General features: G+C 42.8%; 1 protein-coding gene and 1 long non-coding RNA gene across 7 annotated transcripts; both read left to right on the top strand.

Moving 5' to 3' along the window:
• Positions 1–9: 9 nt before the first annotated feature.
• Positions 10–8,798, top strand: LOC118235795 (eukaryotic translation initiation factor 4H-like). Of its 6 annotated transcripts, none has more exons than XM_035433610.1 (8): positions 10–282; positions 758–899; positions 3,566–3,756; positions 4,097–4,161; positions 4,666–4,765; positions 5,863–5,934; positions 6,387–6,539; positions 7,190–8,651. In XM_035433610.1, the coding sequence occupies exons 2-8, from the start codon at positions 835–837 to the stop codon at positions 7,327–7,329; spliced, it is 786 nt and encodes a 261-aa protein (XP_035289501.1). In that variant the 5' UTR covers positions 10–282; positions 758–834; the 3' UTR covers positions 7,330–8,651. The 6 variants fall into 6 exon arrangements, with proteins under 6 accessions (XP_035289501.1, XP_035289500.1, XP_035289504.1 ...); XM_035433612.1 differs by adding an exon at positions 8,664–8,798 and having other exon boundaries at positions 12–899; positions 7,190–7,305; XM_035433609.1 differs by having other exon boundaries at positions 10–899.
• Positions 8,799–8,809: 11 nt separating this feature from the next.
• LOC118235796 lies at positions 8,810–11,785 on the top strand. Its single transcript, XR_004766925.1, has 2 exons — positions 8,810–8,895; positions 10,039–11,785. It is a non-coding gene; the product is annotated as an uncharacterized LOC118235796 (long non-coding RNA).
• The last annotated feature ends 576 nt before the right edge of the window (positions 11,786–12,361 follow it).

Here is a 12,361-nt window from a genome sequence, read left to right as displayed (position 1 = left end):
AGAATGCATGTGACGTAAGGTTGCTATAAAACGGCAGTAAACTACTGGTGAACGCTAATGCATTTACTGAACCAAGCATTATTGTCACCAGTGAACTCACATTCTGAAGAACAATCGTCCAGATCACGTAGTGTATCAGTTCTGAATGTGTTTTGCAAAAAATTGTCATGAAATAATCATGTGCAGTTCCGCATTTAGTATGGAACAACCAAAGCAAAGAAGGGGCACATTCTAAGTTGATTTGGGCATAGGTAGCTATTTTTAGGTGTGTTATAGATACTGGTAAGTAATATCTTTCATACCAGTAGCTAACATTGGCGAGTAAAGAGACTCATGCCAAATACAACATTCCTTTATTATTTAAATTTATGAATTATTCAAATCAATGCCAAGAAAAAATGGTCTTAAGTGCATAGCATAGTCTACAGATATGAACGTACGCGCTATAACAATAAATCAAACCTCTTAAGTGTTTCATAATTTGGAGATATCACGTACAGTTACGTAAATAAAAGAAACATTTCTGTATAGCCGCTCACGCTCACTTTTGCAACATGTTTTGTAAAGCAATGTAGCTAGCTAATCAGAAAGCCAAGCGCAACAAATGTGCTATTTCATAATATGAACGCAAAAGTTCACTGAAAATGAACCATATCCGCTTCTAGTCGTATATTATTAATCTTTTAACAAGGTTTGTTACAATTAACACGTTTACAGTCTCCAAATGCACTGGATAATGTGACGTCTTTTATATCAGGCAAAACAAAGACAACCATAATTTACTCTATATTGGGGTCCTCACTGAACTGATTGCTTTCTCCTGCACGGACTGCAATGGCGGATTACGATAGCTACGATGACCGAGATCGGGCTTATGGCAGTTTTGGAGGTGGGAGAGGGTAAGAAAAAAAACGATCGTCCATGCAATTCTAACATTGGAGGAGACACTGGCTTAAAATGTTCTCAAAATTGTCTTACCAGGCACTGGGTTTTAGATTTGGCTCGGGTCGGTACAAAGGCCTGTCACGGTTTGCAAGAAGTCCGGGGATGAGAGATACCGTGTGAGATGAATGGGCGACCGAGTTGAGAAACGGATAATAATCGGGGATTGCACGGGCGAGCAAATACGTGCAAGGTGCCAGGTTAGAGTTTTCACAGTTGTTCACCGTTTTGTCCAGTCTGAACCGCTGGATAATTGGACGTTATTGCAGCGGATTTGGCCCAGCACAGGTTCTGTGTTAATGCCGTGCTGGTTACCAGCAGGACACTTGACGCCCGGGAAGCCCGGAGAGGAACGGTACACATGGGGCTGCATGTTCTGCAAATCGGCGTCTTTGGGACTGCAAGGAATGTGTGATGTTCGGATGATGGACTGCACTGTTGTTTGCGGTTGCAGTTGGAGGAGAAGTACGTTGCCTGTCGGTATTATTTGTTGACAGGGCAATTAGCCAGGTTATAAGGTCTTCTCAGTCCGAGGTAGTCTTTTTATTTTCGTTAGGTGGAGTGGTGCTGGACTGGCACTAACTGAATACGGGAGTCTTTCTATACAAGTTATTAAAGTTCTGTCTTTCGTCCGCTAATGTGTTGCCATCGTCTTTACGCGGCACTGCAACCGAATGACTGCCTTTGCACGTTTGTTCTGGGATGTATACGGTCCAGCGAGCACGGGCCTAACATCATCCCTAAAATGCAGCTTGCAGCGAGTCCAGCTGCTGCAAGCGCGCGGTAATACTGCAGTATACTGGTTAGGTTATATGGCATTATGCCGTATCCACCATGCGTTTTCAGCCGCTTGTTTTTGATTACGGGAACTGGGAAATATTTAGAAATTTAATCCAAATTGCATTTCTCATTTGCTTAACTTCACGAAGTTGAATAAGTGTGTACGTCCAAGTTCATGTTAACTTAAGGTTTATTTCCTCGCGGACAAATGTCTCCGATGAGCAGATATTCAGTCTAGGTTTTCATCTTTGGTTTGCAGAAGCATTGTCATCACTATCTATTTTGGCATAAAGTACCTATTGATAGAGGTCATGAGCCCACTGATAGTTTGTTGGAAATCAATCGTTATCCCGAAAGATGCCGATGAATCAGAATAGTTTTCAGCTTTTGAAAAGTGGTATCAAAATACTGTAACTAGCATTTCCCGTCAAATTAAAACAAGTCAACGGTTAAAGTATACTCTGCCGTAAGAGTTTTTAAAAATGTATTTTTGTATCTGATGGCAGTGGACTATGCCAAAATTGCAATACCGAATCGGGGAGGGTTGCAAAGGTGGACCAATGTGCAGAGTCCTGTAATTTGATATTGGGCTGGAATTCCTCCCTCCCTGCTAGCAACAAGCAATCTATGTGGGTTTGACAACAAGTTAATGAATTGGGTTTCAGTAATAATATGTAATTCAAGGTTCCACCTTAATTATGTAATCAGAATAGTTGTAATACAGAAGTGAATTGCTGGAGAAACTATCTCCTACTTCTGGTACAAAAGGGTGATTGTGTGAGTGAGTAAAATGGAAAAAACTGATAAAAGGAGCAGGAAGGGCAAACTGATACTTCTGCCTATTAAAGGAAATGAAATGAAAGTGTAATGTATACATAGAATTGGCTGCTATGCACATGAATGCCATGTAGCCAGAATTGATGTAGCCTGATCAATTGAAGGACCATGGTAGTTGACGGTTATAGGATTCATCTCCGCTGTATGCAAAAATGGTTTTCCCCTTTTGCTGGATGCGTCAATATTTGGTTTCCCGACTGTCATACATTTCTGAATATACATTTGTTATTTATAGGCCCGCAAATAAGAATGATGCTGATGTCTGCCTGTTGCGGCAAATCATAGGTCTGAATGCAGTGTGTCTGGTGAGAAAATTTGGTTTAGTTGTGAGGGTGCAAAAATCATTATCTGGAAAGTAGTTATATATATCACGTGTTATAAAGAACACATAAAATGAGCATCTCTAAGACATTTTGTCTCAGTAGTGAATGATTTTCAGTAGACCATTTTGTGTGAGCTACATTTTGAGTGATGTTCATGGCTAGCTGTTTTAACGGTTAGAAAGAAAGTGCTATATGAATGTAAGGATATAATCTGCCTGCCGTTCGCGGTTGTCATTCTTTACGAACGCACCAAGGTTGTTTTTGTTCACTGGGAGACTGCTCGGTGGGAAATTCTGTAGGTACCCATTAGGAATTGATAGTGTTTATTCTTAATCTGCAGTGTTATGAATGATTTTTTAAAATTATGTAGCTAGACTTAGGGCTGGAATTCCAGTGGCTTTCCAGGTGAAAAACCTTGTGGATCAAGATTTGTGTCCCTATAAATATTTATCACACAATTGCTAGAGTGATTTAGAGACCCCCTTCTCCTTCTCCATACCTTTTTTTCTTTTTTTTTTTTGGTCCTGCATCTCCAGCATTGTTTTGATGGGGCTATGTTTTGTGTTGTTGATGATTCCATCCCTTAGTAGCCTATGCGTGCGTGTATGTAAATAGGTGAGGGGTGCATGCGTGGTGCATAATCGACCACAGCGTTTGGTAACGATGGGCCGTTTCCCGAACAGAAGATCCCGAGGCGGAGGCGGCCCAGGGGGACCCCGCAAACAGAAAGAGCTCCCCACGGAGCCCCCCTACACGGCCTACGTGGGCAACCTCCCCTTCAACACGGTGCAGGGAGACATCGACGCCATCTTCAAAGACCTGAGCGTCAGGAGCGTCCGGCTAGTCAGAGATAAAGAAACAGACAAGTTTAAAGGTACAGACCCCTCTCTCTCTCTTCTGCCCACACCCCCGCCCCCCCCATTGGTGCCATGTTTTTCAGGGTTCCACATTACATTAACGCTTGCTTCTGCCAGTGGGGGAGCTCAGCCAAATGTTAGCCAGGTGACAAGATTGCTTACAGATTTGTATTCGCTCCATGCATATTTCTGTTTCAAAGTTTGCTAGCCTTGTTCATTTTGCAGCATATTTGCTAACTGAGCAGATGACAGATTTTTCTCTTTGGCTTCTCTGTGTAAATTCGCCTAATGGCTGTAATTGACACATTCTGTGAATTTATTAACTGTTCAAATTTGATCTTTTTTTTTTCCTCTCAGGTTTCTGTTATGTAGAATTTGATGACTTGGAATCCCTAAAAGAAGCCTTGATGTACGATGGTGCTGTAAGTATGCTATGGGCTTAGAAGTTCATATTGCAGTAGCAGCTATATGATGTTGTGTAATTAAATTAAGTAAAATTGGTTGGTAAGCAAGGTGAAGGGGATGGGGTGGGAGGGGCATGACGGCCAGAGATCTCTGTTCTAACCCCCCCCCAGCCACAAAGGCACATATTCATAATGCATTTTTGAGTTTTGGGAGGACTTGTGCTTTTAGGATCATAATGAATAAGGTTAAGATGTGTTCAGGGGGATACCTGATGCTAGAAACCTTTTGCTCTGAGACACTTCGTGAATACAGGCCCAGGTTTAGTTCCCCCCCCCCCCCCTCCCACCCCCACCCTTCAGTCTTGCTGTAGAGCTGTGGTTTCAAAGCCTCCCCAGGGCTACCTGAGGAGAGGTTAGTGTACCGCTGCTCTAGAGGAACTGTTGCTTCACTGAGGCACTGCCGGAGAGAAGCCCATCGGCTGGGTGAAACTTATCACCGACGCCCTGCCCTCGTGTCCCCAGCTCCTGGGCGATCGGTCGCTACGCGTGGACATCGCCGAGGGCCGTCGGCAGGAGAAAGGCGCCGGAGGGTTCGGCTTCCGAAAGCAGGACGACAGAGGAGGTACAACGCGCCGCTCTGTGTGAACGAGTCTCGCTGTGAGGTCCGGTACAGGGGTGTGACTTCATCAGTTGATTTAAATTCTGGTGATACACGATATACACTTGGAGTGTGTGATATGTTGCAGGTATAATATCAGTCGTAATGATTCAAGAGCAACATTTCATTCAGTATTATGTTGATATTGTAAACTGCATTTATAACACTAATACAGTTATTTAAAGACCCACAGAATGCCATGTGCAGGTTCTTTGAATTTAAGTAAGCTAAATGATAAGCTTTAGATCTGAGTGCTGGAAACCTCTATTGCAATGCAACCATGTTAAGATAACTTCTGAAATTTTGAAATTACCTCCAGACATTAATCAAGCCAGTTTTGCCGTTTGTGTCTGTTTTCATGATATCAGACATATTAGTTTGTATTCAGGTGGATGTTGCTTATTTTACCCAAGTGTGCTATAGGCCTGGATGTTTCTTTGTGATACAGCATTTACACTGTTCTGCATTTGTGCTAAATCAGTCACCTGGAACGTGGAAGTAACACTTTGCATGATGTGAATGTCTTCAGCAGTTCTCATGCGCGTTAAAAATAGCTGCTGGTTTTGACTGCTTCACTAACTTCACACGTTCATTCTTTGCTTTTCATCCTTCGCTTTTCATCCATTCACACGGAATTTTGACTCCTCTAAATCTCGCACTCTGAGCCCTGTGCTTTCCTCTGCTGTTCCTCAACTAGGAGACTCCGGAGTCTTCAGACAGGTCAAATCTCGGCAGGGGATTCTCAGACTAGGAACTGAGCTAGGATAAGTTTTGCCCCTTTTCCCTCATCATGAATGAAGTTAGGGTGTGGATTGGAAATCCTGGTCTGGGATCAGCACATCTGCCTCTGAAGGACATGAATCTTTACACTCTGAGCTGTAGATTTGTAGCGATTCCTTCCCGCTGCTCTGCTTGCCCTGGCCACCCCTCAGCCAGTGCTGCTAGCGGCAGATTGTTGCTAAGCTCGCTATCCCAGCTGGCAGTGCTCGCTCTCTCTCTCTCTATCTCTCTCTCTCTCTCTCTCGCTCCTGCGGTGCTTAACCGGGCCCTGTCCCTTACAGGCCGAGGAGGCATGCGTGGCCCCAGAGGAGGGGAGCGGGATCCCAGAGACGACTTCGACCAATCGGGAGGAGGTGTGGGAAAAGTGCCCGTCAATTGTTTACGCCCACTTGACACCAATGTCAGGCCCCGTACAGATACTGTGGAACTTTGAGGATGGTGATTAGTCCTTGTTTAGGACTAATTGTTTAGTGCTGCAGCTATGAGTTGGCATGGACCACATCATCTACCTCCACAATTAGGGAATTAGTTCACACATCAAACCTCTGGAAGAGAATTTTGTGAATATGAGATATTTTTAAGCAGCGGTGTTGAATCTTATTTGCTTTGGTGCTTAAATTCATTTAAAAAAAAAAAAATTTTTTTTTGATCTGAGCTCTCCATGGATACACATTGACCCACATCTCATGCCCATTGCCATTGGTCACCTTGCAGGAGTGTTTCGGCCAGTGAGCATCAGGAGAAATGACCTCATCGCGAATCGGCTCCCTTGCTGAATAACTGCTCTGCCGTCGTCTCTCCTCAGGCTTCAGGGAGGACGACTTCATGTCTGGGAGGAGTCGAGGGGGCGGGCGACCCGGAGACCGGAGGGGGGTCGGAGCCGGAGGCGGAGGAGGGATGGGCCGGTACAGAGATGGACCGCGCGGTGGCTCCACGGACTTCAGAGAACCTTCTGAAGGTGTTTTGGCTCCTTCCTGTTTCCTTTTGAGGCAGTTTGTCCATTTTCAAGTTCCCCAGATTGTCGTGCCGCTCGTGGCTCTGTGCGAAGTTTGGCTTTGTTATAATTCAGGCCATGCCAAATTCACACACTGGCAGATTGAAACACTGTACTGGACTGGAGTGGAATCTTCTTAAAAATTGAACCCCTCTGAGATGTACTGTTAGAGGGCCAAAAAGCCTCTTATTGTTCTAATCCCCCCCCCCCCCCCAATTTTCCCATTAAGTCACTCAGTCATTTTTTTGCCTTTGAATTTCCCATGGTTCATCAAAAACCCTGGAAAACATGTAGTAGATTATGCCATTTGCCCACATGGCCAACATTGGCTTGTCTCCGTAACCTTGTAACAAATGCACTGTGTACCATAGAGATCAGAAACGTCATGAGGGTAAAAACGGGATGGATTTACATTTGAAGAAGCTTTAGGTGTTGTTAAGGTGTTGTTATTTTATGCAGTATGTGACTTAAAGTAGGCAATCAAACACTTAATCTCTCGTAGGACCAAAAAGCTTTTCAAAGGGTAGAGCCCTGCTTGTCTCTCGATGTGACTTGATAGGTCGCAACTGGACTGTGACGTGCGTTTGTCTGCGTTGCGTTTCTGTTCCCCGCAGAGGAGAGGGCTCAGCGGCCGAGGCTGCAGCTGAAACCGCGCACGGTGGACGCCCCCCTGAACCAGGTCGCCAACCCCCACTCCGCCATATTCGGTGGGGCGAAGCCGCGGGAGGAGGTAATTTCCAAAGAAAAGGACTAAAAAAAAAAATTAAAAATTAAAAAAATTTAAATTAAAACAGCCGCAGGGCAGGGGTAGGGCAATGGGACTGTAGAGGATGCTGGGAAATGGTACCGCCTCCGCCATTACTCCCACCCGTCAATCAGACCGAGGCCCCGCCTCCCCCGGGCCCGGTTTCAGCAACATATATATTCAACAAGCAAGAAAACAAACACACACACACGCCCACAAAACAAACAAAAACAAAACGACGACAAACAAGCAGCTTGTGAATGCATGTCCGCCGTTAGCAAGAGGTTTTTAACGTACTCCTCCGCTTCCCTGTATCTAGTGCCTGCTCTGTACTGTAGTTACTTTGGGGGATGGACAGTTCACACCTTGATTTCTGAGAGGTATACAAACTTCGCTGCTCCAAAAAGAAGGATCCAGTCAGTTTTATTTTATTTTAGTTCGTTGTTCTGGACCGGAGTGAAATGGCCCCTAAAAATTGACAAGCCGAACAGTGTTAAAAGCCAAGCCGTTTTTTGCATTGAGTGTTTGTGGCCTAACCTCTGATGTGCCGTGTTTTATGAACTCAAACTCATTGAGTTTTGCCTATGAGTGCTTTTTAATTGGCGTTTATTTGTGACTTGACTTTGGTGTGCTAACGTTAAAGGGCACCTTGGCTTGTTTTGAACAAAGGCTCACCTCTTGACTTTGACGTTTTATCTGTTTACACGTTCCTAAATGGACACTATGGTTCATGGTTAATTATCAAGCAAAGTACTAAGGTATTTTTGTATGGAAACCCAGGCTAAGTTCTTGGTTGGACGATCCAAGTACACATTGAGAAGATGGGCCATTAAGGCAGGGCAATAAATTATGGATTTGTCCAATCAAACACTTTCCCTGGGTTTATTTTGTTTAGAGGAAAACCAGTTTCCCTTTAATTGCAGTGGGGAGCTGGGTGTTCATGAGTTGGTTTCGGTGCTTGGTGAGTGGCATTTTAGAGAAGGTCAATCCAGTCACCATGCAGTAATTTCATTTTATATGGAGGTGGCCATCCACACTCAGTGACTTAAATACATGGCGATTTTTTTATCCTGTTTGAATTGGACTTTAAACTGGTGTGTTTAATATAAATTTTATCTTTTCTTTTTTTTTAATTGTGTACATAATTTACTTTTGTGTAAAATTATGAAGTGGTGCAAAAAAGTCTACCGTTTTAACACAATGCTGTTATGGACAGTGTACCTTTGTTTCTGTATCTCTTTGTGCTGCTGATTTTGTTTTGAATTTTAAAGTAATTTCACATGTTCCTCTTCTATCAAGCCCGCCTGATGTTTTTTGTTTTTTTCTTGTTTTGTTCTCTTAAGAATTAACCCGACCGCGAGGGTGCGTAATTCAAGAAGGCTAGACTGGATCGACCATCTTGTTCACCAAAAATCTTTCAAAGTCTTCTCTGAGGTGCTGGGCCCTCCCTATTCCATCCCACCACCCTACCCCCCCCCCCCCACCCACCCACCCACCCACCCCCACCCCCTTGCATGCCAGCACCAAAGGCAGGCAATTCGGACGGTGGCTTCAGTCGAACTCTGTTGCCTTTGGGTAAGGACCGTGTCGTGCGTCACTTCTCTGTGCTCCTTCTCCAAAGGCATCTTTTCTCTTGTCTTCTGTTCCTCTTTCACCGCATTTTAGGCGCGAATCGGCCGAGGCTGTCCCTGCACGTCCTGACTTTAGGCCTCGTGTTGACCTATTTCGACTCATATTGACATGTTCTGTTTGTGAATGAAGTACTTCACAGTTCCCCTCCGCTGTCGTCAGTGTTACGGTGTTAAGTGATTCCTATGTGACGAGCCAGCCCAACTTCTAGGTTTTCTTTGAGAAATTCTAGTGTCCATTTCTTTTTTTTTTTTCTTTTTTCCTTTTCTCTTCTGAAAGATTTTTGGTTCAAGTCGGCACAATCCAGTTGGTTAAGGTTTTCGGGCCACAAAGGATTGGTTCAGAAGCCCAGGTTAGACCGACAGACTGGTGTGGCTCTAGTTTCTCCGACACGCAACATTCAGCTTGCACAACTAGAGATAGTAATACCCTCAGTTAAAATGCTATCAGTCTGATTTTGGACTAAATGAACTGCCTGGCACTTTTTTTAAAAAGCTTAAAGAATAAATTGTAAAAAAAGCTGCCTGTAAACAGCCCATGTCTAGCAAAACAAAATGGCACCATACAGATCAAGAATCATGATCCTGCTTGGATTCATTATCTGCCTATTGGGCTATCTGTATTTCAGACATTTAATTTTATGAAACGGCATGGATGTACACTCATACGCTGAAACGATCATCCATCAGCCTTTTTTGGTTTTACTTCATTGTTTATGGCAATAATATGCATCACCGTACAGATGCTCAAGAATGTGTTGAAATATTGAAAATGGAAGAAAACGTTTTGTAGGTGGTGTCCCCTTTAGTATGTTTTATTTTTAAAATTAACAATATTTTTTTGTAATATTGTGACATTTAAGCAAAGTGGTGCCCAGTCGTAGTTGATTAGACAAGCAAGAATTTTACTGTAATTTTTTTAAATTTCCAAATCGGTTTGATTATCAAGGTTCAATGTTATTTCTTCTGGTTCCCAAAGTTGCTTCCATTGTTACTAATGCAGGGCGTTCTTGCAGATTTGTACATTGTTAAGCCAGTAACCTGACATTTCTTTGAATTGTTTTTCTTTAAAAAAAAAAAAAAAAAAAAGAGCTTCCATGACCAGTTGGTAGCTCATTTTACCGGATTGACATCAAACGGGCTTGTGGATGTTTGAGATCTGACGCTGACGTGAAATCCAGCTGGCGTGGGACTGGCTGCACTGCGACCTGATCGTTTCATGGCAAGTCACCACAGTTCCTGTGTGCTGTTTTTATGTTTTACAGAATGTCTCTCTCAGAGGGGAAGAAATGTATTCTGCTCACGTAGCAGATTAAGTCTAGCAAAAAAAAAAAAAAACAAAAGAAAGGCATTCACTCGTTCTTCGGATGGATTTCATACATTCGAGTTAAAGCTCTAATCTGTTGCCATTTCATTACCTCATTAGAAGTAGCTTTAGTTCAGTCTAAATGCTGTAAATCGTTCAAAAGGATAATCAAAGATGTTCGGGTTCAGCCTCATAATAGTGATTCATACCTCACAAAGATATTAATTTATACCTCACACAATGCTAATGGTCCCGTAGGATTACGCGCCGTGTAATCTGTTAACTGTACAAATGAAAAGGGTTTGTGTGTTCTTCGTTCAGTCTTCACACACACAAGCCTGCATGCACAGTTTTTGTGATGTGGCGTTGCTTTGCTGTTGTTAAGGTCTGAGTAGGAAAATCTTGGAGACATGGGATAGCTCACGACCAATATGCACTTGCTGTTAAACTACCCGCCCCCCCCCCCCCCCCCCCCCAACGAACACAAATGTATTGACCTGGATTGTTCACTGGAAGCAAACTTGGTGCCCCAGAGTCCTGTAAATGGTATATTCTCTATTTTGCAGGTCTTGTGTGTGTGTGTGTGTGTGTGTGTGTGTGTGTACAATTCCCAGCAGTATGTAGATAGATACATATTTCAGAGAATGGGTATGAAGCATTTGTACTGTTGAAGCTAACACAGCCCTCGGTGGTTGAAATTATACCGTGTGGATTTTTCTGATGCAAGACTGTGCTCTCAAGGTCTTGGAAGTGTGAGGAGGGAGGCGGTGGGGTGAGGCAGCGGGTGTGTTCTATATATAATGTGCTCTTTTTTTTTTTTTATTGAGTCGCCACATTGTTTTTTGTCAACCGAGTTGACTTTTTAATGCAAGGAAATCCCAACGCTTCAGACTTTTGGAAGGACTACGAAATTAAGACGGTCAATTTGGAAAGCACTTGGTATTTTGTGAATCTTTTGAATAAAAGAGAACCTCAACTAACCATTGTTTTCTTTGTTGCTGTTCTAAGCAAAATGGCTGGTGTATGGTTAGTTTATTAAAGATGACATTGGTTGTATTGTGAAAACTGTACCATTTGCCAAATTCTTGACTCATTTTTTTTTCCATCCTTATCCATGTCTATCACCATTTGTACAATTTACATTGTAAAATCAATTCTGATTAATACCGAATGTCATTTGATCATGTTACCTGGACACTTCTAACTGACCTTCAAGTCCGCTAAGGTTGAGTTGCTACTCTTTGCTGTAATACTACATGTGCGCTAGAGTATTACAATTAGATGTGAAACAGGGTAAAAGCTGTGAAAATGTCCTTTTGGAATTTTTCAGGTATGATGAGGGTAGTTACACAGGTTTTCGAGATTTCAGCATGATGAATAAGAGTATTGTATAGTCCATACACGTTTAGTCCTATCGGATTGATAGTCTTGTTTTGAAAAAAGTTGGATATTCTCAAGTCTTAAAACTACTGTGATGAAATACATGAACTCTGTCAATAAATCTTTGCTCTGTACTCTAAAGGTTTGACACAAATCTTGTGGTATTGGTACTTTTTGCTCTCAAATGCACTTCCACAATCACATGGCTCCGCTTGGCTTCAAGTGAACTCCAGACAACGGAATATGCGTAGCTGGAGGTTATGCCATGATAGGACTGCCAAGCAAACCTAAGGGTTGTTTTAGTGTAGTGAATCATGGGAGTTGGAGTCCAGAGCTTGCTAAATGTTGTCTAAAGGTGCAAATGCTTGTGACCACATCCATCAGCTGGGGAGAAACAAATGTTGCCCTCTTAAATTGGGTGTCCTGTGAGGCTGGTTTTGGGGCTGAGTTCGTTCAGCAAAGTCATAATCGTGTGTGTATATTGAGGTAAGTCATTCAATAATGTTCCTGATATTGTAATAATATTTCTTTACCAAACTTTAAATTATCATGCAGATTTAATTGTTTACTACACTTTAAAAAGGTTATTCATCTATGATGGTGAAAAGAATATGCACTGAGGAAAGGTGCTAAATGGGATGCAATGACCAGCACCATTTTGGACTTTGTGGTGTCAGCTATGAGTTAGACATCCATCCATTGGGTCATTTGTTGCAGTTCATGTAAA

This window comes from Anguilla anguilla, chromosome 9 (genome assembly GCF_013347855.1).
Source record: "Anguilla anguilla isolate fAngAng1 chromosome 9, fAngAng1.pri, whole genome shotgun sequence".
Lineage (NCBI taxonomy): Eukaryota > Metazoa > Chordata > Actinopteri > Anguilliformes > Anguillidae > Anguilla > Anguilla anguilla.
Note: the sequence above shows the minus strand (reverse complement) of the source record. Positions and strands in the feature narration are given on the sequence as shown.

What these genes read in the sequence shown, in the direction of transcription:
- LOC118235795 (XM_035433610.1), top strand. Translation starts at nt 835, where the DNA reads ATGGCGGATTACGATAGCTACGATGACCGAGATCGGGCTTATGGCAGT. An exon ending in AGTTTTGGAGGTGGGAGAGG is followed by an intron (nt 900 to 3,565) that starts GTAAGAAAAAAA and finishes TTTCCCGAACAG; the next exon opens with AAGATCCCGAGGCGGAGGCG. An exon ending in CTTCGACCAATCGGGAGGAG is followed by an intron (nt 5,935 to 6,386) that starts GTGTGGGAAAAG and finishes GTCTCTCCTCAG; the next exon opens with GCTTCAGGGAGGACGACTTC.